This window comes from Pyrus communis, chromosome 15, assembly GCF_963583255.1.
Source record: "Pyrus communis chromosome 15, drPyrComm1.1, whole genome shotgun sequence".
NCBI classification, from domain to species: domain Eukaryota; kingdom Viridiplantae; phylum Streptophyta; class Magnoliopsida; order Rosales; family Rosaceae; genus Pyrus; species Pyrus communis.
In genome coordinates this window covers 2461427-2488214 of record NC_084817.1, presented here as the reverse complement: position 1 = coordinate 2488214, position 26788 = coordinate 2461427, and the positions used below count along the sequence as shown (strand labels likewise).

General features: G+C 38.7%; 1 protein-coding gene, 1 long non-coding RNA gene and 1 pseudogene across 2 annotated transcripts; 2 read left to right on the top strand and 1 right to left on the bottom strand.

Moving 5' to 3' along the window:
• The first annotated feature begins 208 nt into the window (after nucleotides 1-208).
• On the top strand, nucleotides 209-3290 carry LOC137717890 (calcineurin B-like protein 10). The gene is made up of 10 exons (XM_068457393.1): nucleotides 209-430; nucleotides 1245-1308; nucleotides 1458-1632; nucleotides 1717-1799; nucleotides 1912-1971; nucleotides 2197-2305; nucleotides 2394-2446; nucleotides 2530-2610; nucleotides 2712-2824; nucleotides 2928-3290. The coding sequence occupies exons 2-10, from the start codon at nucleotides 1297-1299 to the stop codon at nucleotides 2980-2982; spliced, it is 741 nt and encodes a 246-aa protein (XP_068313494.1). The 5' UTR covers nucleotides 209-430; nucleotides 1245-1296; the 3' UTR covers nucleotides 2983-3290.
• A 2078-nt stretch (nucleotides 3291-5368) lies between these two features.
• Nucleotides 5369-15992, bottom strand: LOC137718017 (pre-mRNA-splicing factor ATP-dependent RNA helicase DEAH1-like; annotated as a pseudogene).
• A 6477-nt stretch (nucleotides 15993-22469) lies between these two features.
• On the top strand, nucleotides 22470-23050 carry LOC137718848 (uncharacterized). The gene is made up of 2 exons (XR_011065938.1): nucleotides 22470-22614; nucleotides 22709-23050. It is a non-coding gene; the product is annotated as an uncharacterized lncRNA (long non-coding RNA).
• Nucleotides 23051-26788: the final 3738 nt, after the last annotated feature.

Here is a 26788-nt window from a genome sequence, read left to right as displayed (position 1 = left end):
GATTGGATAAAAAATCGTTATGATCCCAGCCACGTATCCAACTTTTCCACCAAAAAAAATAATTAAAAAAATAACTTTTCCACTAAAACCTGCATAGCTCACTACCCGTCGCGGGAATGCTCCAGGACAAAGCGCTACAAAACCAATCGACAAACCACGTGTCATTATCGTAGCTCACCTGTATTCACAGCCAGGTGGGATTAGGACAGGCACTTGACGTCCGTTGATATATAAATCGAAGCTCTTCGCGCGGGTATCGTGCTCGTCCACCCTGAAACCAAATGTAAAATCCGCGCCAGCGAAGCGAGAGAGAAGCAGCCCCTTGAAGCCTTCCGGTGCACCCGCGGACATTTTTCTTCGAAGAGCACAAGGCGCAGAAGAAGTAGCCTCGATCCGATGAACTGTTGGCGGAGCGACCCGCAAGGCTAAGGTGGGCTATATCCTAGGAAGGTTTTTTGTAATGCTAATGCTATTTATGCTTTTCAAATACGGTGGGCTATATCCTAGGAAGGTTTTTTTGTAATGCTAATGCTATTTATGCTTTCATTTGAAAATGGTCAATGGCAAAAAATTAGTATAGGTGTGTTGAAGGTAAAAATAAATGTGAATAACACTATTCTTTTGTAATCCCATGTTTATAGGCTTTCAATGCAGGTTATTATTTAATGTAAATTTAGTAGAGGATAGGTAATAAATAATAAGTTTAGAATGTGTTATCTACACATCTCTTTTTACTTTTTTACATACCTTTTTAATTTCCGACCATCGGATCAAATGAATTGAAGAAAATAACTGACATAAATTAATGAGAGATGTATGAGAAGGAAAAAAATGTGTGTAAATATTACACCCCATAAGTTTTATACCAAAAATTTTAAATTAGTTGTATCTCCCGTCTCTCTTTATCCTATTTGTAAAAGAAAAAAACTATTTATCCTATACGATTTAGAATCTATGCTTCTTAATCAAGAAAAGAAAAATAATTTTTTTAAATCCACAAATAAATCCCTATGTTCACAATTTCTTACTTTCTGTTGCGATTTTCTAATGAAGTCACCTTTGGTACATTCTTAATCTCTTTATTTAATTATTCTTGATTTAATTAATAGGTTAATTATTTATATTGTCCTTGAATATATCGGCTACGTTATGATTTTTAATAATTTATAATCTATTATATTGAATAATATATAATTTTTACGTCATAAAAAAATAAATGTATGATTTTATAACATTAATTTCAGTTAGCCCACCAAGAAAGAAAATCCTGTCTCCGCCCCGTTGCAGACGACAGCAATGGAATTCTCGGTACAATAATTCCCTAATTTAATTCAATTTTCATCAGTTTTTTAAATATTTTTTTTTTTTTCAAATGTTGACTTTGATTTTCTGTTGAATTAATCGACCGGCATTGAGCGTAATTTTTTTTTTTTTTTTTTTTTCCGGATGTTGAGCAGAGATCGAGTTCGTTATCAATCGGGGAGAAGATCTGCGCGGCGTTTATACCGTTTGCAGCTATGGTAGAGGCGCTGGTTTTCGCCGTGACCGGTTGCTGCAGCCTCCGTACCGGCCGCCCAATCAACCGCGGTTTCGCTTGCGGCGATATGTCTCACCTCGCCGATGAAACCAGATGTATTGGAATTGTGAATTTTTTTTCGTTTTGTTTTGGAATTTGGGAAAAAAAAATTTAACAGAAATTATGAAATCATGATGCAGTTACTGTCAACGAGCTGGAGGCGTTGTATGAGCTTTTTAAGAAGCTGAGCAGCTCGATTATCGACGACGGATCGATTCACAAGGTCAGCTGAATTTGCTTAGAAAGTTAGAATTCTTCATATTTTGAAGAACTGTGATGTTTCTTTTGAGATTGGAGTTGTCGTGCTTAATTGTGTAATGGTGGTTATGCTGTAGGAGGAACTTCAATTAGCACTATTTCAAACTCCCCAAGGCGAAAATCTGTTCCTTGACCGGGTAAATGCATCGAGCAGCTGAAATAATTTTGCTCACCATTGTGTTGATTGCAGTTAGATGAGTTTAAATTTTGAGATTTTGGTGGTAGATTGATTAAATCACACTCAACTAACGGCAATCAATGCGACGGTGATGGATGGTGAGCAAAAGGAATGAATGGTTTTGTTTTGTATGTGTAGCTCTGCCTTCGTGTGTATGATTGCTAACTTGTTTTCGATCTTGTAGGTTTTTGATCTATTTGATGAAAAGAAAAATGGTGTCATTGAATTTGATGAGTTTGTTCATGCACTCAATGTCTTCCATCCTTACGCCCCTATTGATGACAAAATCGATTGTACGTGTTACTGCTATGTATTGGATTGTGTAAATGCAGGTCGTGTGTCGTTCTTATTTAATGATTTGTGTTTGTTGATTACTTGCAGTTGCATTTCGGCTGTATGATCTGAGACAAACTGGATTCATTGAGCGAGAAGAGGTGAGCACGATACTTTTCTTAACCTCTGAATCTCCGAGGTAAACTATTTTTAGATGTGTTGTTAAGTTGGTACTTTGTTTCAGGTTAAGCAAATGGTGATTGCCATATTGATGGAATCCGACGTGAAATTGCCGGATGATATTCTTGAGGAAATCATTGAGAAGGTAAGCGCTGAACATGTCTAGGTCTGAATTTTATTTACCGGGTGTTGGCGATCTAGCGCCAAGAGAATTTAGCACCCACGGCATCTCTAATTGTGTTGCAGACATTTGCCGACGCTGATGCTGACAAAGATGGGAAAATTAACAAAGAAGAATGGAAGGTTTTCGTGCTTCGGCATCCATCGCTTCTGAAAAACATGACTCTTCCTTATTTGAAGTATGTAACTTGCCTGCGTCTCTTACTTGAAGCATCCAAGCTTTCAACTAAGATTTCAGTATTAATTGAAAATTACTGACCTGCCTGTGAACCAATCCTCTAGGGACATCACGACAGTATTTCCGAGTTTCATTTTTCACACCGAAGTTGAAGACTGAGCATTTGAAAGCCTTTTCCTACAGGGGATCTTTAGAAAAAGAACATAATTCCAAAGCTCCTGCGTATTGCGGAGATACTTGCATCAATTCAAATGGGAAACATCCGAGTTTTAGGCAAGGCCGGGATGGCTGCACCGCAAGATTATTCGTTTGGTTTAAACTTCCAAGCGCAACAAGAAATCTTCATCGATTCAAAGCCTTTGTATTTTGTACAGTGAGGTCATTTTTGTAGCGATATTTATAAATATAAATATGTAGTGCTTCTTGTAAATACATTTTTGTAGTGAGAGAGAAGTCATTTTTGTGGTAAAAGTTAAGCTTCAAATAACATTTGAAGGAGCTGGCCCTTAGTAAGAGGCTTTCTGAACTCGAACACGCAGTTGTGCAGTCTTGGGCTCATAGCAATACGAGCTTTGTACTTGGAGGAACTCTGCCCTGAAGCTTTTGCCGGACTATTTCCCTCCATTCGTACCTTCACCTTCCAACCAATCCCTACCGAGAGGTTGAAGACGATCTGCCCAAGACTCTGCACATTTTGTAGCACGTAAATCGCAAACTCAGTTTCGTACCAATCACCTACACATTTTGTTTGCAGCGCGTAAATCGCAAACCCCAGGAGTTCAGTCGGAATTTAATAGTTTCTCATAGATCATCAATCAATTTAAGATCAAAATCAGGAGAGTCTAAGGAGAACATATATTGCCACCACTTTGTTTTGCCATTGTTTACATCTACCCTAATCAATAGCTTTCTTGGGCAACACTCTAATGAGTTGCCTCTCTCTTATCGATTGGGGAAATAGGGAAGTAGACAGGGACGAAGCTAGAGAGCTATACAGATGGGAGAGTTGTCAAATATTACATCTTAATTTCCAATAGAGACCCTCTGTGTGGTTTGATGAATCCCAATTATAATTGTGCTAAGTTTCAGCCGACTTTGCTTACCAGTCAGAATGATTAATATATTTTTAAATTTCTTTACAATTACTTTGAAGCTTCCAATTATTTATTACGTTAAAAGAAAGACAATTAGAAATAGCAAATTAATTCTTTAATTTTCTTTTTCTCCAAAGAAATCAATCCTGGTTGGTTGTGCAGAGAAAGGCAATATTTTACACTCCAGAATATTGCTTTTCAGTTAAGAGAGATTTTTCAATGTGATCGATACACGGGGTGATACACCGTGTGTCACTATACAAATGGTGGGATATGTATGCTAAAAAGTTAATAACTTAAAAAATAAAAATTTTCACTTTTTCTATTAAAACATATGATGTACCACTTGTGTTCTCGTCAGAATGAAAAATTTCTCTTCAGTTAGTGCAGTCTCCACACTAAACCAACATGAAAAACTAACTCAAAAAGATGAGTACAAGGCAACTGAAATAAAAAAATTGTCCGAAAGGAAAACAAAACATAAAGTAGTGTCTGCACCATGAAAACGTATGGGTTCCAAGACAGCCACTATTGAGAATTTAATACAAGTTGTTAGGCACGTATGGGTTCCCAAGCTGCGCGGAAGCCTTCTAACGGTCCTATGGAGAGTGACTTTGTAAAGATGTCAGCAACGTTAGCATTCCTTCCAATTCAGAAACCTCGACTCTTCCTTTAAGCACACATTCACGAATATAGTGATGTTCAATCTCAATGTGCTTGAACTTTTACTAAGAATTGGGTGTAAAGTTTTTTTTACTAGAATATAGTGATGTTCAATCTCAATGTTACCATTTTAAATGTTTTTTAGGATTCACTTGCACTTTTACTAAGAATTGGGTGTAACGTTTTTTTTTATTAGAAGCGCTTTCAACCATTTTAAAAGTATTTCCAAACGAACTCAAATTAGGCATTCTAATTTTGAAGTTTAGCAATTTACACTGTTTTGATGGTTGATTAGAACGATTAAATCGATCATTAAGTGAACAATAATCCATACTTCTACAAAGGATAGTTGACTCATTATGTATTTGACAAATGCTAACGTTAAGCGTGCATACGAGTAATTTGCAAATGCATATGCAAAATTGACATGTGCAACCTTTCCAGCGAATAACCACTATTTAATATTTATTCGAAAAACTGGTCCAATCCCAATAGCCTACTTGTAGCCTTCAGCCCGCGAATTTAGGGAGGATCTTTTGTTAAACTAAAGTCAAGGGTCAACCACAATTAGGCAGAAGTAAAAACCAGAGGTCCCATTAAAAGAAACTTACATGCACTCGGGACGTAAAGTGGCAATGCATAAACCAATCACATAATATCATGCCGAAAAATTAAATCATGATGACGTATAATAGAATTGGGACTTGAGATACCGCCACCTGCGGATAAGTTTCTCTCCTCCCGAGGAGCTCCTAATCGAAAAAAAAACGTAACAAAACATCTTGAGGAGTGAAACAAAATTCATTGAATGGATAATAATCCTTGTACAAATGTTTGATACAGAACACAACTCAGCTGCCTAATTCCTCATTAAGACATCATCGCTACCTCATAAACCTGCTATTACATAAGATTAACCTCTATTTAGTATTCCTGAGAGTTTATACATGTGATCAAAACATCGTCGTCTACCTCGAACTAAATCGTAACCTGGCAGTAAGAGTATCCTCGGATTATCTTGTAGAAACAGTACCGTGACTACGAAAGGATCCATCTCTAGAAATGCCTGAGTCGTTAGTTTGTCAACTACTTGATAAAGTACGCAGTTAAATACACAAAATTGTACTTGCAGGCTTCAACAAGCCACCAGTGATGTATATACAATTATCTTCAAATTCTCAGCCTTCTTGCGCACGCCCTTCTCCACGAGGCATTTTCTTTGATAATGCTGCCATTGATAAAAATAGTTCAGCAATTTGAACAATCAAATGAAACAAGAAATCTTTTTACTAGAGAAATCAACAGTTATATGATTGACGATAGAGGTAATCGTACATTAAAGTAGCAGAATAACAATACATAATAGAGAGAGAGAGAGAGAGAGAGAGAGAGAGAGAGATCATACAATCTTCAACATCCTTCAGCTGGTAATAATGCGGAGCTATTTCCACTAACCACTCTGGCTTTAATTCTGTCACCTGCAATTTAATTTGTAGGCTTTAGCTGTAATGCAAATACCGTACACGAAATATATTGATCATCGAAAATGAAAGGTACAAGGAGCAGATACCTCTCTCATATATTCCTTGGTCGTAAGTACCAATTCATGGTATATAGCCCATCTCGGAAGCACCTGAAGAGAAACAAAAAGAAATACACAATTGAGCAATCCATCAGTGAAATCTGTCATCAAATTACTACAAGATGCACAGATGTAGATGCATTAAATCTCCCTTAATGGTTATCCAAATTGTACAAAAGCCTGAATTTTTTCTAATTGGTATCATGTACACGTGTTCATATGCAAATATAATGAGTTAGAAATAAAGCACAGCATGAGCGAGATCAGTTTAGATTGCGAACCAAAAGACTAAATTCTCATGGAAAGTAGCAACGAGGATAATGCAGTTCTTCTTTACCTGTGACAGCCCTGAGCTCGGATGTATATGGACAGTCTGCGGATGTTTGACCGTTCTATAAGATCCATTCTTTTGAAGCTTTGCAGAATGAGGGAAGAAGCCTGACAGAAATAGCAACCATTACAGTTTAATTCAACAATGAACGAGTAAAAGGAAGAAGGATTTCACTTTTAGATCATTATGGTAAAACGGTAATGGTATATTTACCAGATGTAATGGCCTTCATTATAGTCTCGTTATCACTCGTATTTGAAACCAGCTCAATCTCCACCCTCTCCAAGAGTCCCTCGAGCTGGTCTCTAATATCTCTAGCACGCTTCATGCTTCTCACCTGTAAGGAGTGTTGATAAATATTCAAGAGTCAATAAAGTGTCAATCGATATAGTAAAAGCAAGATGTTAATTAGTACCTACAAGTAAACGGAAACACCTAAACTAGTATCAACGTTTCAAATAAAAAATACATCAAGATTTTAACAAGCATCTGTCTCAAATATCAAAATGTACCTGTACATAATTCTCGTAACACCACTGGGTTGAATAATTGGTCTCTTTCCATGAATTATAAACCTATGATTATAAGAAGAAAAAAACAGACAAATGGGGTCAATAACAACTGAAATATTACTTGACACAGTTAGTAATTTATCTTAATTAACTTGTTTCTGATTCAACGGTTCTTATATCTTTTATAATAGAATCAGTACCAACTTCATTCAATTCATTATAAGTTTATAACTACTTAACGTTAAAATATGAACTTTACCATTTTCCGATCCCCCAAGTCCCAAAGTCATGTTTTAAAGCCGTAAACATCAGACATGTTCACTAAAGGAAATATGGAAACAAAACTATACAGTAAAGGAAGGCGAAAGTATACCTTGAGCAACGCAATGTGATCTCCAACATTCCCCATGTGAAAATTCAATCGTGCATTGTCCGCATGGACTTGCTTGTCCTTTGGACGGTAAAATATTGAATTACCAATGGAAAGCATGGCAGCAATGGAAATAATCTCATCTGAACACTTGTACTTATCAGAAGCAACTATCATCTTAGATAGCATGGGGTCAAGTGGAAACTCTGCCATCCTTCGACCAACTTTAGTCAACTCACCCACCTTATTTAATGCACTTAGTGCAAATAAAAGTTCCAGGGCTTTTAGTAATGCTTCAGATGGTGGAGGGTCCATAAAATCAAAATGTAACAAGTCATGAATACCAAGGCTCTTCAACGAAAGCACAACATTTGCGAGATTAGTCCTCTGCACTTCTGGTACTGTGTTGTCGTCCAAATCATTGTAATAATTGTAGGCAGTATATAAGCGGTAGCACTTTCCAGGACCCGTTCGACCAGATCGACCTGCCCTCTGCATTGCTGATGCCATTAACAACGACTCCATACCAGTCCTTGGATTATAGGACTTCATCTTGCAAAAACCAGGGTCAATAACATATTTGATCCCATCAATGGTAAGCGAAGTTTCTGCAATATTTGTGGCAAGGATAACCTTCCTTGCCCCTTCAGGTGTGGGTTCAAAAATTTTTGATTACAGCTCAGTTGGTAGGTTTGCATATATGGGACAAATAATCAGCTCAGCAATTTTTGTCCCTAGACCCCGTGTTCTGTGCTTCATTATTTCTTCCGCTGTCTCGATTTCTTCTTGACCAGTGAGGAACACCAATATATCTCCCGGAGGTTGCGTCACATGGATTTGGAGTGAAGTTACAATTGCTGCATCTAAGTAATCAGCTTCTGGTGCTTTCGTGTAATGTATTTCAACAGGATACCGCCTCCCAGGAATTTTAAAAATTGGAGCAGAATCAAAATAATCACTGAACTTTTCAGCATCAAGCGTTGCACTTGAGATAAGCAGTTTAAGATCGGGTCTAAACCGAGCAATATCCTATTACAAAAACCAGTACCCATCAGATATCCGAAGAAACCAAAGGTATCTATGAGTCTATTATTAAGTGCTTCCAGCAGGGTGGTCATTATAAAATAATTTTCAAAGACAAACAAGACCATTAGCTCAAATTTCGGCACACATAAGCAGACTTATTCCATAAAGCTGTTAGACCAAGTCAATCTTATCCCAAACTAAGTTCCGCAACAAACTCTTCATAGGATAAGATTGCTAGGTTAGGTTTCAGTTTTGGATAATTCAAAAATAAGTTGTTGTGATTTTGTATTTTTGAATTCAAAGTTCTCCATGTAAATAGGGTATTCAAAACCCTACTTGTAATCTGAAAGTATTGTATAAATAGACTGCGACCCATCATTATATGGGTGTGCAACCAAAAGCTGAAAACCCTAGTACTCTAAGTTTTACATGGTATTGAGCCACAGTCTGACGACAAACGATCCAATTTTTTTTTCAACCCACTGACGCTTCCATGGCTGACACCAACAACACCAACTCCACCACTCACATCAATCCGTCCCCCCTACCCTCCATCACCTCTATGACTAGTGTGGTTAATATCAAACTTGACCGCTCGAATTATCCGCTTTGGCTCGCTCAGATTTTGCCTGTTCTCAAGAGCCGTGACCTGATGGGTTACGTTGATGGCTCCGTTGTGTGTCCTCCTACGAATTTGGCTGGCTCCACTGCCGTTAACCCAGCCTACATGACTTGGATTCAACATGATCAGATGATTCTTAGTTGGATCAACAGCTCTCTCACTACTTCTGTTTTGTCGACAGTAGCAAGCAAACGCACGTGCCGTGCAACCTGGGAAGCATTGGAACAACGGTATGCGTCAACTTCCCAGAATCGTGTATTGTTTTTGCGTACAGAACTGCTGCAGACGAAGAAGGGTGACCTCTCTGTAGCTGACTACTTGGATCGTATGAATGCGATCGCCGACAACCTTGCTTTGGCTGGACAACCAGTAAGTGATGATGAACTGGTTCAAATTATTTTAAATAATCTTGGTCCTGCGTTCGAGATGACTGTGAATGCAGCACAAGCTCGTGATACTCCAATCACTTATCCAACACTTGAAGCTCTTCTGCTGACCACGGAGAGACGGATGACGGAGCAGGCTGTGTTGATTGAAACTGCTCCGATCAATGCCTTTGTAGCGTCACGAGGCCGTGGTGGTCGCTTTCGTGGCACTGGACGTGGAGGCTCTCCGGTCAATCGTGGTGGTGCCATCAACAATGGCAATCAACGCGGTGGTATTCCTCGCAACAACACCTATCAACGTGGTGGTGCGTCTGCAAGTAATGGTGACCGGTGCAACCTCTCTGGTGAACGCATCAAATGCCAAATTTGTGGCAAACCTGGCCATCCGGCTCTGGACTGTTACCAGCGGATGAATACAGCGTATGAAGGACGCATTCCCACCACTCGTCTTGCTGCCATGGCATCTTCTCAAGGGATGCCTACGAATGGAAACTGGCTTCTTGACACGGGTGCCAATGCTCATGTCACCCCAGACCTTCAGAATATTGCAAATCCAAAAGAATACACTGGTAATGAAAACATTGGTGGAGTAGGTAATGGTTCTCAACTTTCCATTGCACATTCTGGTTCGAATCAAATTTCAACTCAGTCTTGCTCATTTAACCTCCATGACATTTTACATTGTCCATCCGCATCCACTAATATTATTTCAGCACACAGATTCACCCTAGATAACCATTGCTACATACTAATATTTCCTTATTTCTTCCTTGTTAAGGACCTCAAAACACGGAAGACGCTTTTCCGCGGGAGATGTGAGAATGGATTATATCCATTTCCTGGTGGCGGTGGATTGTCCAACTATCCTATTTCAGTGTGTGTCGGTGTTAGAGTCTCGCCTCAAAAATGGCATTTACGTCTTGGTCATCCTGCTTCGTCAATTATTAAATATTTAATTGCAAATAACCAAGTACCATCATCTGGTACAACTACTGTAACGTTTTGTGACTCTTGTCCATTAGGCAAAAGCACTAAACTTCCCTTTAGCAAGTCTGTGTCCGTGTCTTATTGTCCTTTAGAACTTTTGCACTCTGATGTTTGGAGTTCTCCTATTATTTCTAATGAAGGTTTTCGTTATTACTTGTTGTTTGTGGATGACTACTCCCGCTATTCGTGGATCTTTCCTGTGAAAAAATAAATCTGAAGTGTTTGGAATTTTTGTGACATTTAAAACCCATGTTGAAAAAATGTTTAACAAATCTATTAAAGCCCTTCAATGTGATGAAGGTGGTGAATACATGAGTCGCACTTTCAAAACTTTTCTTGCTACACATGGGATTTCCCAACGTTTTTCGTGTCCAAAACATCCTGAACAAAATGGAATTGCCGAACGAAAGCATCATCATATAGTTGAAACAAGTGTTACAATGCTTTCTCATGCTCATATGCCTCAAAAATTTTGGTTTGATGCATGTTCCACAGCTGTTTATATTATAAACCGGCTTCCCACCAAGGTTTTATCTAACGTGTCTCCCTATGAAAAATTGTTTCAAAAGAGTCCAAAATATGAGGCATTTAAAGTGTTTGGTTCAAAATGTTTTCCATTGTTGACTCCTTATACACGGCATAAACTTCAACCAAAATCCAAACCATGTGTTTTCTTAGGATACTCACTGAATCATGAAGGATACAAGTGCTTGGACTTCTCCACGAGACGCATTTACGTGTCTCGCCATGTTTTATTTGATGAGGATTCCTTTCCTTTCAAGGAACTTGCATCTCCCAAGGAAGACGTCCCTATCACAGGTACATCTCTTTACCCTAATTTGATTTTAACCACAACACCCTCACCTACTTTGGTACCTTCCATATCTTCACCCAATCTTGTCGAATCTCACCCTAGCCTCAACAACCCACTTGAGTCAAACTTGGTGTCTAGTGAACAGCCGCATATCACGCCAACTTTTACTCCGCAACAACCTGTTTCAGATTTGGACCTTAATCCTAATGCACCTCTCACTACCATCCCTAGTGTAAATAGGACACCTCAACCTAGTTCCACAATAGGTCCCACCCATGAGCAAGACTTGGTTCACATTCCATCCGTGCAAAGTTCTCAGAATCCTTCTCCTTCATCAATTGTATCTACAACGTCATCTTTCATTCCAGAGACTCATCTTCCCCACTCAATAACAACACGGTCAAAAACTGGGATTCACAAGCCAAATCCCAAATATGCGTTGCATGCAATCACTGACTCCATGTTTGTTGAGCCGTCCTGTTTTAGTCAGGCTATTAAATATCCAGAATGGAGGGCAGCAATGGCACAAGAGTTCAGTGCTTTGCAAAGGTGTGGAACATGGACGCTTGTTCCTCATTGTCCTGGAATGAACCTGCTGCCAAACAAATGGGTGTTTAAAATCAAGCGACGTGCAGATGGTTCTCTTGAATGTCACAAGGCTCGCCTTGTGGCTAACGGTTATCATCAGCAATCCGGAGTGGATTATAATGAAACATTTAGTCCAGTCGTGAAACACAGCACCATTCGGCTTGTTTTGAGTCTTGCCGTGTCGAAGAAGTGGATGGTGCGACAGTTGGATGTACAAAATGCATTCTTGCATGGCTATTTGGATGAGGATGTGTACATGAAACAGCCGCCTGGTTTTCTTGATCAACAGTATCCTAATTATGTGTGTAAATTGCAGAGAAGTTTGTATGGATTAAAACAGGCTCCCAGAGCCTGGTTTCGACGATTCTCGAATTATCTGCTTCAACTTGGGTTTGAAGAATCATTATGTGATTATTCCTTGTTTGTGTTTAATCAACGAGGCGTTTACTTGATTTTACTTATCTATGTGGATGACATTCTTCTTACAGGCAATAATGATAAACAAATGCAATGGTTGATAGAGAAGCTCGGCACTTTGTTTTCTATGAAGGACTTAGGTCCTTTAAGTTATTTTTTGGGTGTCGAGGTTACATATTCTGGGGAGAGTATGCATCTTACACAGTCCAAGTATGCATTGGATCTGCTAGAGCGCACCAAGTTTACTGCTGTAAAACCAGTATCCACTCCTGTACCTACGGGACACAAGCTCAGTCAGTATGATGGTGAACCTTATTCTCATCCAGAACAATATCGAACGGTTGTTGGAGCGTTACAATACCTGACGATCACTAGACCCGATCTTTCTTATGCTGTGAACCAGGTTTGCCAGTTCATGCATATGCCTCGGACTACACATTGGATGGCGGTTAAGCGGATTTTGCGGTATTTAAAGGCCACACATGCCCACGGCCTTGTCTACAAACCTGGTGATGTTCGGTTAAATGCTTTCTCTGATGCTGATTATGCGGGAAATCCGGACACACGTCATTCCACTGGTGGCTTCTGTATCTATTTGGGCACGAATTTGATTTCCTGGAGTTCGAAGAAACAGAAGACTGTCTCACGATCTAGCACAGAAGCTGAGTATAGGCAGCTTGCCTATACTGCAGCTGAGTTGTCATGGTTAGGAAGTTTGTTTCGAGATCTCCATCTCTATCTGCCACGGCCGCAGATATGGTGTGATAATGTTTCCTCCATTGCTTTGGCTTCCAATCCTGTTTTCCATGCACGGACGAAACACTTAGAAGTGGACTACCATTATGTACGAGAAAAGGTGGTGCGTGGACAGCTTTTGGTTCATTTTATTTGTTCCCAAGACCAGATTGCCGATTTGTTCACAAAAGGTCTCTCTTCTTCACGCTTCAACTTGTTAGTTTCCAAGCTTCCCGTCCTTGCTCGACCTGTCAGCTTGCGGGGGGATGTTAGACCAAGTCAATCTTATCCCAAACTAAGTTCCGCAACAAACTCTTCATAGGATAAGATTGCTAGGTTAGGTTTCAGTTTTGGATAATTCAAAAATAAGTTGTTGTGATTTTGTATTTTTGAATTCAAAGTTCTCCATGTAAATAGGGTATTCAAAACCCTACTTGTAATCTGAAAGTATTGTATAAATAGACTGCGACCCATCATTATATGGGTGTGCAACCAAAAGCTGAAAACCCTAGTACTCTAAGTTTTACAAAAGCATGCACAATACTTCCACTAAAAAAGAAGAAATTATGCAAGGCCAAGAAAACTAAATCTTCATCCGTGGTCAACTAATCAGTTATCCCCCACAAAGGTGCACAAAAGTCACTTAAAGATTGGAAGCACTGATGGTTTGGTCCAGTCATTAACGAATAATGCTCTTCACAAAAATATCTTTAAATAAATGACTAGAAAACATGAAAGAGTTATTGCTCACCTTTACTAATCCAAATAGAATATCAGTTGACAGTGTTCGCTCATGGGCCTCGTCCACCATCACGACACTGAAACAATTGCAGAGAAACGGTGAGACAAAGTAAAAAAAACCAATATTCAACCATTATGCCACTAAGTTACCTTACCTGTAGCTAGCCAGATCTGGTTCACCAAGGAATTCTCGCAACAGCATTCCATCTGTCATATATTTCAAAATAGTCTTTTCGGATGTGCAATCCTCAAAACGAATTGAATAACCAACCTGTATATGGCATAAAAAGCACCCACTCTGTTAAAAGAGGTCCGATTGCCACTACCTCTATTGTTTTTTCTAGTTTTGGGTACATTTTCAGAACAGAAAGAAACTAGAAAAACATTTCAAATTTGTAAACAAAGAATAATGCATATCATCAACATAAGTACCATCCATCAGAACATCAGAGAGAGCATCACCTTTAATGCAGGTCATTGATGCTTCTTTTAATCCATTCGGGTTATTAACTTATTAGTTATTAGCATAATGAACAATGATCAATTCAACGAAATGGGGATACCTCATGCCCAAGTTTGACTCCCATTTCTTGAGAAACCCTTGCAGCAACACTCATAGCAGCAACTCGCCGTGGTTGTGTGCATCCAATCTGAAAGAAAAATGAAGAAGATTCCATAAGACTACCATCAGATAGTTATAGTATAATAATGAGTCCAACTTTTTAATGGTATAATATTTTTTAAACCTTTCAGGTAGTTTGAGAAAGTCAATAGATTGTTAGAGTCTCCATAAGGTAAAGACATTAAAAATACAACGTTGCAAAAACCAAAAAAGAAAATTCTGTTTTTGTTTTATCAGCCACATAAGTAAAAAAAGGGCAAAAGGTTTATGACAACGAGCTATCTCGTTTTACCTTCCATTTCAATAATGATATCATACTAGAGTCGAATGTTTGCATGATAAACATAGACAGATTTCTATCACAAAACCATAAAATTGCAAGAAACAAAGCTTACACCTTTCCACGCTTTGTGTATCCGGCCTCGTGAAGATATTGGGGTATCTGTGTAGTTTTTCCAGAACCGGTTTCACCAACAATAACAAGGACCTACAAAACCAGAAGACAAAGGCATGTAATACAAGAAAATGCTTAGAGATTTGTTGATATGATATTTCTTAGAATTCTTTCTGGCTTCTATTGTGAAGTAAAACACATAACCATTTGGCGCAAGATAATGATCTGCTACGGTGCATTTGAATGAATGCATTTCTAGTAAAAAATAATAAATTTGTAACAGAAAAGATTAAACAAAAACCTGATGTTTTTCAACAGCATCAAGCAATGATTCACGGTATGTGTAGATGGGTAATGTTTTTCTATCCTCCTGAATGAACAAAAACATAAATGATTAGTAAAATACAACAATATAATCTCCATTATTTAATACAATTAAAGGTTAATTATATAGTTAACTCATAATTCATAAAAGACAGGCACAAATTAAATTGGCACTGAAAGAACCTTTATTGCTTCAATAATGTATGCATCTTTTAGTGATATTCATTCATTCTTTTCAGTTTTTTCTTTAAACGTTCTGAACAATTTATTGGTAAATAGAAAATTTTAATAGGAGAAAGAAAATAGGCAAACAAAGAGGGTGGTCCAGCGGACCAGCCCAAACAGTGAAGCCAAAATAAAGAACAGAAAACCAACCAACTGCCTAAAACAAAAACAAAGCCAGACTAGCAAAGAGCTGCCTTCCAATCTAATACGTCATACCAAACACAGTTAAACGTCTTAGCAAAAAGCCAAGCAAAATATAAACAAGCAAAAAATAAGAAAAAGAAACTATCAGCAACCTGGAGCTTCTCTAAGGCTGATTTCGCCCTCGACTCAAGTAACTCGGAGGGTTCCCCATCATCATCAAGCTGTACCCACAAAATAAGCAAATGAGAAGTGTGCTGTGATACCAGAGAAACGTGTCAAGTCAAAACTGGTGCTATTAATAGAAATACCTTATCACCATCCATCACCGATGCCTTGATAAACTCAATCTGGTCCTCAAATACAAATCTAAACATCAAAAGGCATAGGTTAAAAAACTTAGCATGCTTATGCACAAACAAAAGAAGCTATCAAAGCATGTCTCCGCTATAAATTTGGTTCACTTATTACACATTGCAACTTCAGATGGTGATAACAAGCAGGTAAAACAGAAGCAAAAGGATAAAACTTCGTAAACTTACTGATAGTCATCTGACATTTGCTTTTTATTTTTTGAACCAAATTTCAGCGTTGCCTTTCCTGCAAGATGATGACCTCAAGATGAATATTTCTGACATTTTTCTAAATTATATAAGAAGGTTCACCTAACAGACGCTAAAACTTCTGATTCAGAACACCCATCAGCTTTCCTTTTGATTCAGAACACCCATTTGCAGCCAACAAGATTCTGAGAAGGATGTGGGGGAACAAGAGACCAAGTTCATGTGTTAACCAGTGCATTAAATTCCTCTTGCATAGCCTATCTCCAGTGAGGGGGTTTGGAAGCTTGGAGATAAGTAGCAGGAAGATAATCTGCAGAAATGTGTGAAGGAAGAGGGTGTTTGGTAGCTGAATAGGCTTTAGGTTTAAAAAAGCCATATTTGGATCTTGTTTGCATTGGGTGAGTGTTTAGAAAGGGGTTGGTGAGATGTGTGGGGAATGAGGAGAGACAGGGTGGGGGGAGGTAGTAATATGAGATGATGAGGTTGAGTTAAGAAATGATGCAGGTTGGTTGAAAGATAAAGAATGATAAGATGCTGCAGGGAGCTTGGTGAAGGTAAGAGTGGAAGGTATGGGAGAGGAAAAGGTAGAAGCTGAGGAAGAAGATGATGAAACTGGGGAAACTTGATGAAATGGGAAGGTCAGTTCAACAACGATGACATGCCTCGAAATATAAACCTTTTTGGAGTGAATATCAAGACATCTATAGCCCTTGTGATTGAGACTATAGCCAAGAAAGACACATGGCTTACTTTTGGGTTCAAGTTTAAAAGCTACATAGGGTTTTAGCCAAGGAAAATACCTGCACCCAAACACTTTAAGTGTTGTATAATCTGGAGACTTGCTAAAAAGTTGTTCCCAAGGACATGATCTAGATATAGTAGGCAATTTTTTTATGAGATAAACTGTTGTGGAGAATGCTTCAACCCATTAAACATGAGGAACATAAGAAGCAGCTAAAAGTGTGTGAGCAACTTCTACCAAATGTCTATGTTTGCGCTCCACACGACCATTTTGTTCTAGTGTGTGAGGGCATGAGAGTTGATGATGAATACCATTGTCTTTAAGATATTGAGGAAACAAGGAACTAAGGCATTCACCTCCAGAATCAAATCGTAAAGTGACAACTTTATTATTTAACAATGATTCAGCAAGAACTTTGAATTCAACAAAGGTTTTGAATACCTCAAATTTACATTTGATGGGAAAGAACCAGCTATATCGAGTGAAATCATCCCCTATAAGAAGATAAAACTGATAACCAGATACAGAGAGAAGTGGAGCTGGACCCCAAACATCTGCATGTAAAAGTTCCAAAGGTCTGGTTGTAACACTAAAAGCTGATACAAATGGCAATTTTGAACTTTTACCCAATACACAATCTGAACAGAAGGTTTTATTTATACTAGTAGTGAGAGGAATACTAGACTTAGAAACAAGTTTATGTAAAACTTTGAAAAAGGGATGACCCAATCTTTGATGCCAAATCTCTGGAGAAGCTTTGACAATGGCTGCAAAAAGCTTATGCGAGCCATCATTGACAGATGCAGTGAATGAATAAAACCCATTTTGTATAGGTCCTTTAAAAAACGTCATCTCCGAAGTAAGATCCTTCACAGGGAAGTGAAAATGATATAGATTAATTGAACACCAATTATCAAGGGTAAATTTATTTATAGAGAGTAAATCTTACTTTAAATTAGGCACATGTAACACATCATGCAAAACAAAGCGATGATGAGGAGTAGATATAGGGGAAGAATCAGAATTAGATATAGCCAAACTTTTGCCATCACCAATGTAGACTTGTTCAGGGCCTGTGTATGGTTGTTGAAGATTCGCCATAGAACTTGTCATATGTGAACTAGCTCCGGAATCAAGAAGCCAATAAGGAGAAGCAGTCTGTGAAGGATTAGCACACATAGCCATCTGAGAATGTCGATTGCCAAACAAAGGATTTATATGGTGAGGACAATTAGATGCTTCATGATCATATTGATGACAGATTTGATAAGTGGTTCTTTTTCCACTGAAATTAGAACCCAAGCGACCTCCACGATTATTCCTATAAGTATAGCGATTGTAATTATGACGCTGATTGTTACCACGATTGTAATAACCCGTCCTGGGATTTATTGAAGAAAATGGGTATTTTTGTATTTTCACTAAGTTTGGGGATACCTTCCTTTTTAAAATTGTTTTTTAAACCTTAATTGGTGAGCCCAAGGGGCCCACCCCCTGTTTTGTCCCCCCTGCCGTGTCCCTCCTCTCTTCTTTCTTCTTTTTCTTTTTTTCTTCTTTCCTTCTTTTCTTTCGTTGTCTGCACCTTTTTCCTTTCTTTTTGAAAACTCCTCCATTCTTCTCTTCTTCTTCCCCGTGACAACACACACACACACACACACACACACCCACAACTACACCTACTCGAGGAAATCATCACCATCATCGCCATTCAACTGCATCTCTCTCTCTCTCTCTCTCTTTCCCCTGCTCGCGGCGCCGGGAGGACACGAACACCTCCGGCGAGTTTTGGTTGTTTTCCGATTGGGTAAGCCCTTTTTCTTCTTCTTTTCTTATGTTAGACTTTTCCTAGATGTGGTTATTGGGTTTGGGTTCTTGAATTCCAAGGTTTTGGAGTGTTTTTGGCACGGGTGAGTGCACACCCAATTTTCCGGCGAGCACCGCCCCTTTCGAGGAAATTTCCGGCCAAATACCGGCGATTTGGCCGGCGTGCGAGGTATCAATCTCTTCGTCTCGCTGAGTACTACAACTTTCCTTTTTGTTTCACTCAATTTCATTGAGTATTGAAGAAGTTATGCTCGTTTGACTTTTACCCAGTTCCGGCGGACACCCGTGGCTTCCAGGCTGTTTTCCGGCCAACTCCGGCCACAATGACGAGAACCAAGGGTATATTTCGATTCCTTACCTTCGGGGCTTCATTTTGGTATATTAAATGACATGTTTTGGTTGAGTTTTGAGCTCCAACGGAGCTTGGGAATTTTCCGGCCGAGTTCCGGCGTCCTTCTCCGGCGCACCCAGGCCTTCGGGCCGTTCTCCACCCTCACACGGGCCTTAGGCCTGTTTGGTCTCTGGCGCAAAACCCAAAACCTTTTCCTTTTTATTTTTATTTTGTTTTAAAGGCCTTTGGGCTATGAGGTTTCAAACCCAAACCCACTTTCCTTCTAACCCAAACCCAACCCACCTAAAACCTAAACCCAATTACCCTAACCCAAAACCCTAAAGCCCAAACCCGTGACCCTGACCCATGACCAGTTAACCCGTGACCCGTTGACCCGGTCAATGGTCAACGTTGACTTTGACCGTTGACTTTTTGGGTTTTCGTGCGAGACCCCTCCTAGGCTAATTTCGACGTTCTGAACCCGTTTCCGATGTCCGTTTTCCCAAATTCATTCATTTGAGTAGAGTTTGACTAAATGTACCATTTATGTGCTTAGGGGCGTTTAATTGTGGCGTTTCCGTCTTCGCTAGTTGCATGGCTCTTCGGCAGCTAAGTACTGTGAGTGGACCCCTTCTAAAAATGCATGTTTTGATAGTATAAATGCATACATGAAAAGCATGATTTGATGATTATGTTTTATGAAACGTTTTGAGATAACATGTTTACTGAGGCTAGTTTGAATTATTACTATTTTTCCTATAACCCATGTTCTTATAGAATATCTGATGGATGACGATATGATATTTAGAACATGTTTAGAACACTTCTTTATAGTATAGATGATGGATGACTTTATACTATGAAGTTGATTTTCAATATATGTATGTTCACCGGTTTTGTACTTACCTAGTGGTCCTTTCCGCTACGGGACGTAGGGATAGATCCGGTCCGTCCCGGGCGACGGTTTGGTGTTGGCATAGGGCCTGGAGTGTGTTTTCCTCTAACTGTCTGCTCAGAGACGGGGAGCTGGCAAGGGGCCTGAAGTGCATTTTCCTCTGACTGTCTGCTCAGAGACGGGGAGCCGGCATGGGGCCTGAAGTGTTATATCGGACATTCACTAGTGATTATTATTTTATGCGAATGATGATTTGAGACATTGCACTACATGCTAGGTTTCGGAAAACCTATGTTTATCATTATATTTGTGTTTTCATAAAACCTGGGGGTTAGTATGTTGATAACTGTTTTATTATATATATATATCAACTTGGTCCACTCATGTTTGTTTTGCGCCCCCTTCAGGACTTAGAATCGAGGCATACAATCCCGACGTTTAGGCACTTCCGCATCGGCATCTTCGAGTCCTCTCGGTGTATGACCCACTCCTTGGTTTCATTCAATTTTCTATTATTTTCTTTAGTGTTCTAGATTAGAGGTGTGCTCTGAACACGGTCCTTATTTGCATATTCATTATTCTTTTATATTTATAAGCCTTATTTATCCCTTGTTTTCAGCATTTGTACTAAATAAATGGCTTTCGTCACCCTCGGGTGTCGGCCAGCATGTGCCTATCCCGGTATTCGGGAAATATCGGGGTCGGGGCGTGTCAACGATAGCCGGAGAAATTGCCTTTATTTTGAAAATGCCTAGGGTTTGACTGATTACGATCTTGAGAACGGGCTTGATACTGGTTAAACTGAGATGAATTCTAAGCAAGAAAGGCGAGAGAGCCAGAATTAGAAGTCGGTGTATGTAGAATGCCAGATGATGATGCAAGATTCGAATTGAAGGCCTGAAAAACACCAGAGGATGTAGTAGCTTTCTTGCGAGTTGCAAGCTGAATGTCTTTGCTCAGAAGTAATCCATGTAGCTCATCAAGTGTTGTAGAACCGAGACGGAATTGGATCGCATCAACAAATGCATCATACTCCGGCAGCAGGCTATGAAGTGTTACAGAAATTAGATCAAAGTCTTCAACTGGAGCTCCGGCGTTGGCAAGAGCATCAGCGATCTCTTCAATTTGTTGAAGATAAGTAGCAGTAGTGGAATCACCTTTTGAAATGCTACGAAGATGAGATCGGAGTTCATGAATGTGAGATTGAGAGGCCGCTGCAAGGCTCGATTCAAGCTTAAACCATAGCTCTCGAGAGGAATTAACACCAATGGTATAGGGAATTAGGGATTCAGAAAGTGTGGAGTTGATCCAGATGAGAATATTTTGATCATTCTCATACCAAGAAACATAGGCAGGGTTCAAAGTGCGATTGCCGGAAGAATCAAGGAGAAATTGAGGCGGCGCCGCCATAGATCCATCAATGAGACCGGTAAGATTATAGCAACGAAAGATTGGTGCAAAGAGAGCACTCCAGGTTAAGTAATTTGTAGTGGTGAGCTCGATTGGTACCATAGATCTGATGTTTTGGATCGTGAAGGAGGCAGAACTGGAAAAATTAAGGTTTGATGAAGAAGTCGAAAGGGGATGAACTGGAGAAGTCGATTCCGACAAAGGAGACGCCATGGCTGAATTGATGAGAGAAGCTCGAAGAGATCAAACACGATCGAGAAATCGATAAAAAAATCAAAGACGAGAAAGATCGCAGTGGGAAGCGAGAGGGATTTGATTGAAGAGAGAGAAGTCGATAGACAAAGGCTAGTGATACCATATTAGGAAAGTATTTCATTTCATTGAATAATTAGAGTACAGAGATATTTATACAGAGAGCGATAGTTTGACAGCTCATCAAAATCTAACCTATAACTGTCCAATAACAAACTAACTGTCCAATGACTAATTACAACAGAAAATCAAGATAAACTATCCTTAATAGTTTATGCCCGATACAGAATATATCACAATGTCAGATAACTGTTTCACTCGCTAAACCAAAGGACTAGAGAGAAACCGTGTCAGATGCTTAAACCGAATACACCAACAACAAAAATTGAAAACATCTCCATATAAACTCAAAGCTTTCTTTCGACTTCAATTAAAATTTGAACCAGAACACATCCAAAACATCTCAATCAACAAAACCCTTAAAAAAAATTTTTAACTTTATCGCGATTCTCATATTGGATAGATTCTAGCATACAACGCGACGAGTGTAAGAGTCCGAGAGATAAAAATAAGGAGATAGCAAGACAATAAAGCAGGTTCTGCAGCTGTACGCGGTTCCAAGATTAATAACAAAGATAATACTGAGCTACAAAATTGGAATGAGAAATATGGGCCTGTTTAGTACAAAGAGCCCAAATAAGTTAGGCCTAATGCACGTTTTCATTTAGAATTGTAAGAAAACTTGGGTGTGAATGATGAAATCATAAGATGCAGGAGGAGTTGCCCACTTGCCCTGCAAGTACACTTTTCAGCCTCCTTGCCTTGAGCCCGTAAGAATATGAACATGAGATTGGATATTTTGACAATGAATGATTAAGTCCAATTGGAATAGGAAAGCCTTATGAGAAGCTGTGTGCAAATCCCTTGTTTGTGAAGGATTTTGTTATAACATTTAAACTGATATGGATTGGATAACATAAGTTGTTTTCTACAAGGATTTTAATAGGGAATTCTTATTGGATAAGGAGAGATATATGCCTATATATATTGTGAGATCTGCTCTCACAGTTGTATGCTTTGTACGGAACTAAGTCCTATTCTTGGTTAGAGTTCATAATAATCTGACAGAGGGGACAAGAGTCCCAGTACGCAGAAATCGGTTTGCAGCATCCATGGCTACTTCGAATGGAGGTTCATCAGGTTAATGAAATTGCAATGTTTTATATGCAAAAGGGTTTGTACTTTACTTGACTGATTACTGCAACTTGACCTTGTTCTTGGCTGTATATACAAGTTCAACAGAGCCATGGCTGGAAATTTGAGAAAAGAGTACCACGCATCAAAATTACAAAGTATGACTATCCTCCAAAAGAAAATCTGCAATCATGTATGGAACCTCCAACCCTCCTATGTAGCTCTTTCTTTAGCCCGTGCTGACTGGCGACTGCAGTGCCGAGTGCCGATTGCAGGATCTACATAGAACACATCCTATTTTAATTGAGAATTGAATCATGTATTGTTGTAATTATGTTTTAATCATTATATACGGTGAATGAATTTGATGAACACGAGTACTTTGTTATATTGTGAGTTCGAACTATTGTTTTTAATAGATGTAATATTTATTAAATTTTAATCGTAATTTTCTAAGCGTATTTTTATTTTTTGAGTTTTGCAGTGTTGCTTTGTTCACATGATTGTATTTGACCTGTTGAAAAATGGCCATGAAGGATCTAGTATCATTAACAGCAGCTTTAAGGAATTACTTTCCCATGCCTGCAAGTTCTCATGGCATCGGTGAATATGATCAAAATTTCACTTGAAAATCCAGTAGGGGGAAGTTGATGGTCAAGATCAAGCTTCTTGCTTCGATAGAATCCCTGAAACCATAGATGGATTCCCGATTCAGCAACAACTCTAAGGCATTGTCCTTAGAATTAAATTGTCCAAAAAACAACTAAATTATGTAGATTAAAGCCAAATACCAAACCTCACGAGAAACTTTTGGTGTCTTGATAAAATTTGAAGGTGAATTCAACTGACACTGCTGCAAAAAGCTTCCGCAACCAAGATAAGAAAATCCTGCCCGTGGCCTGGAAATTCGATATCGAATTTCGTATCGTAGGAGTAGTTACACATACTGATGATTAGTTACGTAAAATTGTCATCAATCAGTCAGATGAATGCACGATAATTTTCCTTGATGGTTCATCGATCACAACTTTTCACACGGCCATCTTGCATGCAGGTGAGGTTAAATCATCATAATTAAACATGAAAACATCTGAAGAAATATAGAAGAAGAAGAAGAAGAAAAATATGCAAATTAAACAAATGTGATAATATCTGGACCTCATACATAAATATCTTAATTAGATAGAGCTCAATTACCTGCTCATCAGTTCCCTGCTCTGCTACAAAACAGACTGTCACTCGAATCCTTCGCCATGGACATTCGATATCGAATTTGGTTACATAGGATAGCAGTGTGCCTACACGTAGTGATGAAAAGTTATGTAAAAGCGACATCAATCTTGTTCGAAGATCGTCTGAAAAGATATATATAGCCACATTTGATGCAACGTAATTTCTAAATAACATAGAGCTCGGTGATATTACCAGGAGAAAACAGAGACTAATTCGTAAGGAGGAAAAGCATAGCATGATCGAAATTTCAGAATCCTTTTGGCAAGTATTTCCAGATTAGGACAGCGATCAAAAGCCAGAAAGGCACAAGGTATAGAAATTGTACAACTCACAGCTATTGTCCAGTAATATATTCAAGTTATAATTCTCTCAAAAATCAAGGTACCTCGAATGTACCAATTCGCAAATCTTTTTCGGGACTTCATTGATCAAACTTCTACCTAAATTTAATGTCCTACAACATTTCAGTTATAAAAATGAAAGTTGAGGGTACGGAGATTTTTGCAATTGTAATAAGTATTAGAAGGTGAAAGTCGGCAATTGTGCATTGCCATTAACACGGTCAAATGGCGAACCTTTTCACCTAAAACCTCTATTTCATTGCCAACACCCTCAACATTGATGATCAAACATTCGTTCTAGGTGAGAGATTGCACAAAGTCATGAATAATATCATGCATTTTGCAACCTATAATTTTACCACTAACACTTTCTTTAAATCTTGAAAAGACCATGCTACTAGGTTAGGAAAAATTGCCTGACCAATTTCTGTCTTATATTTAGTCTATTTTGAATTAAGATAATCTTGCGCCATCCATATATTAGCTAAATTACCTCTGTCAAACTCATGATCTTTAAGTAAACTAGCACAACATGAAAGACATTATTTGACTATTGGGACCAAATCATAATAACATGGTAATAGTGGTTGGAAAACTTTTCGCTCCATCTCTTTTCAATTCCATATCTTACTATTCCAGACACATAGTCATTCACTCCCTTGTTGTACGTGAGACTGCCTAAATCTTTTACGGTGAGAGGCAAATCTTTATATTTCTCGCTCTACCATTTTTTTACTAATATCTTCAAATGCCTTAAGACTCGTTTACTTGCCTAGCAAAAAAACACGATGTGATTGAAGATTAAAAACAATAGTCTTTACTTAACTCTCCCAGAATTATCAATAGCAAAAGAGTAAGAGTAACAAAGATGCAAGGGAGAATTTTAACACCACTTTGAATAAGTATGTAAACACGAAAAATTCCGAAATTTCGATGTCTACAAAGTAATTGGTCCCACTTTTCAGGGTTATAGGTCCGCCCGGCATGTGGGACAATGAGAAACCTCTTGCCGTCAATGGATGTTGACATAGATTCCAAGACGTGGCTCACCTGATAGTTTGAACTAGGTGTGTTATCACTGTTTATGGCTTGGCAATCTTAATCTCATCCGCAAACCAATATTTTCTTATCAAAACAGGATTCAACATTGGCATCATTATGAGCTAGTTGGGTCAGACTTGTCTTTCCCATTCCTCCCATCCCTAGAATAGGGAGGATAAGGATCACCCTATCTTCTCTACCATCAATCAACAACTTTGTTATCAAAACATCTTTTTCATTTCCGCTTCTCTTCCTTCATTTTCCCATCCCCCTCCATCCTCTTTCATCCCCTCCTCTCACGTTATCTATTTGGCCTTTTCTTTTTATCACCCTATCTTCTCTACCATCAATCAACAACTTTGTTATAAAAACATCTTTTTCGTTTCCGCTTCTCTTCTCTCATCTTTTGTCATCCCCTTCCATTCTCTTCCATTCCTTCCTCTCACATTATCTATTTTGTCTTTTTTTTTTTTTTTTTTTAATTTTGTTTTTATAAAAAATTAATACAAGATGTTAACGTAGCTTAATCATAACCATTCAAATAGGAAGGGAGGGAAAATGAAGAAAAAAAAGAGATGAGAGAATCCTACTCCATACCTTAGACGTGTCGACATAGGGAGAAGTCTATTGTTGTTTAGGTACTTGTTGAATATCGTTCTCATTGGGTTGAAACATAAGCGCGTTTCTTCTTTGCTCATCAATCACACTTAACCTGTCATTCGAAGTTACCTCTATTGCTTTTCGAAAACAAAAGCAACTAGGGGTGACAAAGGAAGTTGGCTTGTCTTCTTGCTCTTAGTACTGGTTTGATACTGAGATGATTTAAAAAAAAAAAGGGTATAAAAAAAAGTTGGGAGTGTTTGGTAAACATTCAACTTCAGTTTTTTTTTACAGTTTTGGATGAAAAAAACTGAAAGTTCAAAGCAGCAAAAGCTAGCTTTAAAAAATTGGCGTTTTTTGCTTCCACAAACTTCTGCGCAAACCTAATTTGCAATAGGCGCTGAGCCCTTTAATGAAACTTTCAAACACCCAAAATGACCTTAAACAATTAAATAATTACAGATAATACCAAGTGGAAAACGTCGCCGACTTCAATTGGGAGGTCATCCTCGTCGATCCCACCACAACGCTATTCACTCCCAGCTTCAACAATCACTATTATCGACATTGGATTCCATACCCTAGGACATTGTTTCTCTCTTTATCCTTCCTCCCATCTCTTGTCCATCTTCTTTCACTCCCATGCCAACAAAATCGTGCCGAGAAATACCACCACTTTTTTCGACGAGGACTAGATTTGGTTTTGGCATCGCAAATTTGCCCAGATTTCCCAGATTGCATTGCTTACAAGTGACTGAGCTTCGTATTTTTGCAAATTAGGAGAGCCCAAATTGCCTAGACGGACACCAAAACTCAATTATTCCAAATACCCAAAATTAAATATAGGAAACTACTTCGTATGATCAAATTCATACTATACAGTTTCAAAAAGAAAAAATGATTAGTCCTGGAAGAAGAAAGAAACCAACATCCTGGAGCATTGGTCATGCTCGATGTATATATAA

What these genes read in the sequence shown, in the direction of transcription:
- LOC137717890 (XM_068457393.1), top strand. An exon ending in CCTCGCCGATGAAACCAGAT is followed by an intron (nt 1,633 to 1,716) that starts GTATTGGAATTG and finishes ATCATGATGCAG; the next exon opens with TTACTGTCAACGAGCTGGAG. An exon ending in AAAATCTGTTCCTTGACCGG is followed by an intron (nt 1,972 to 2,196) that starts GTAAATGCATCG and finishes TCGATCTTGTAG; the next exon opens with GTTTTTGATCTATTTGATGA.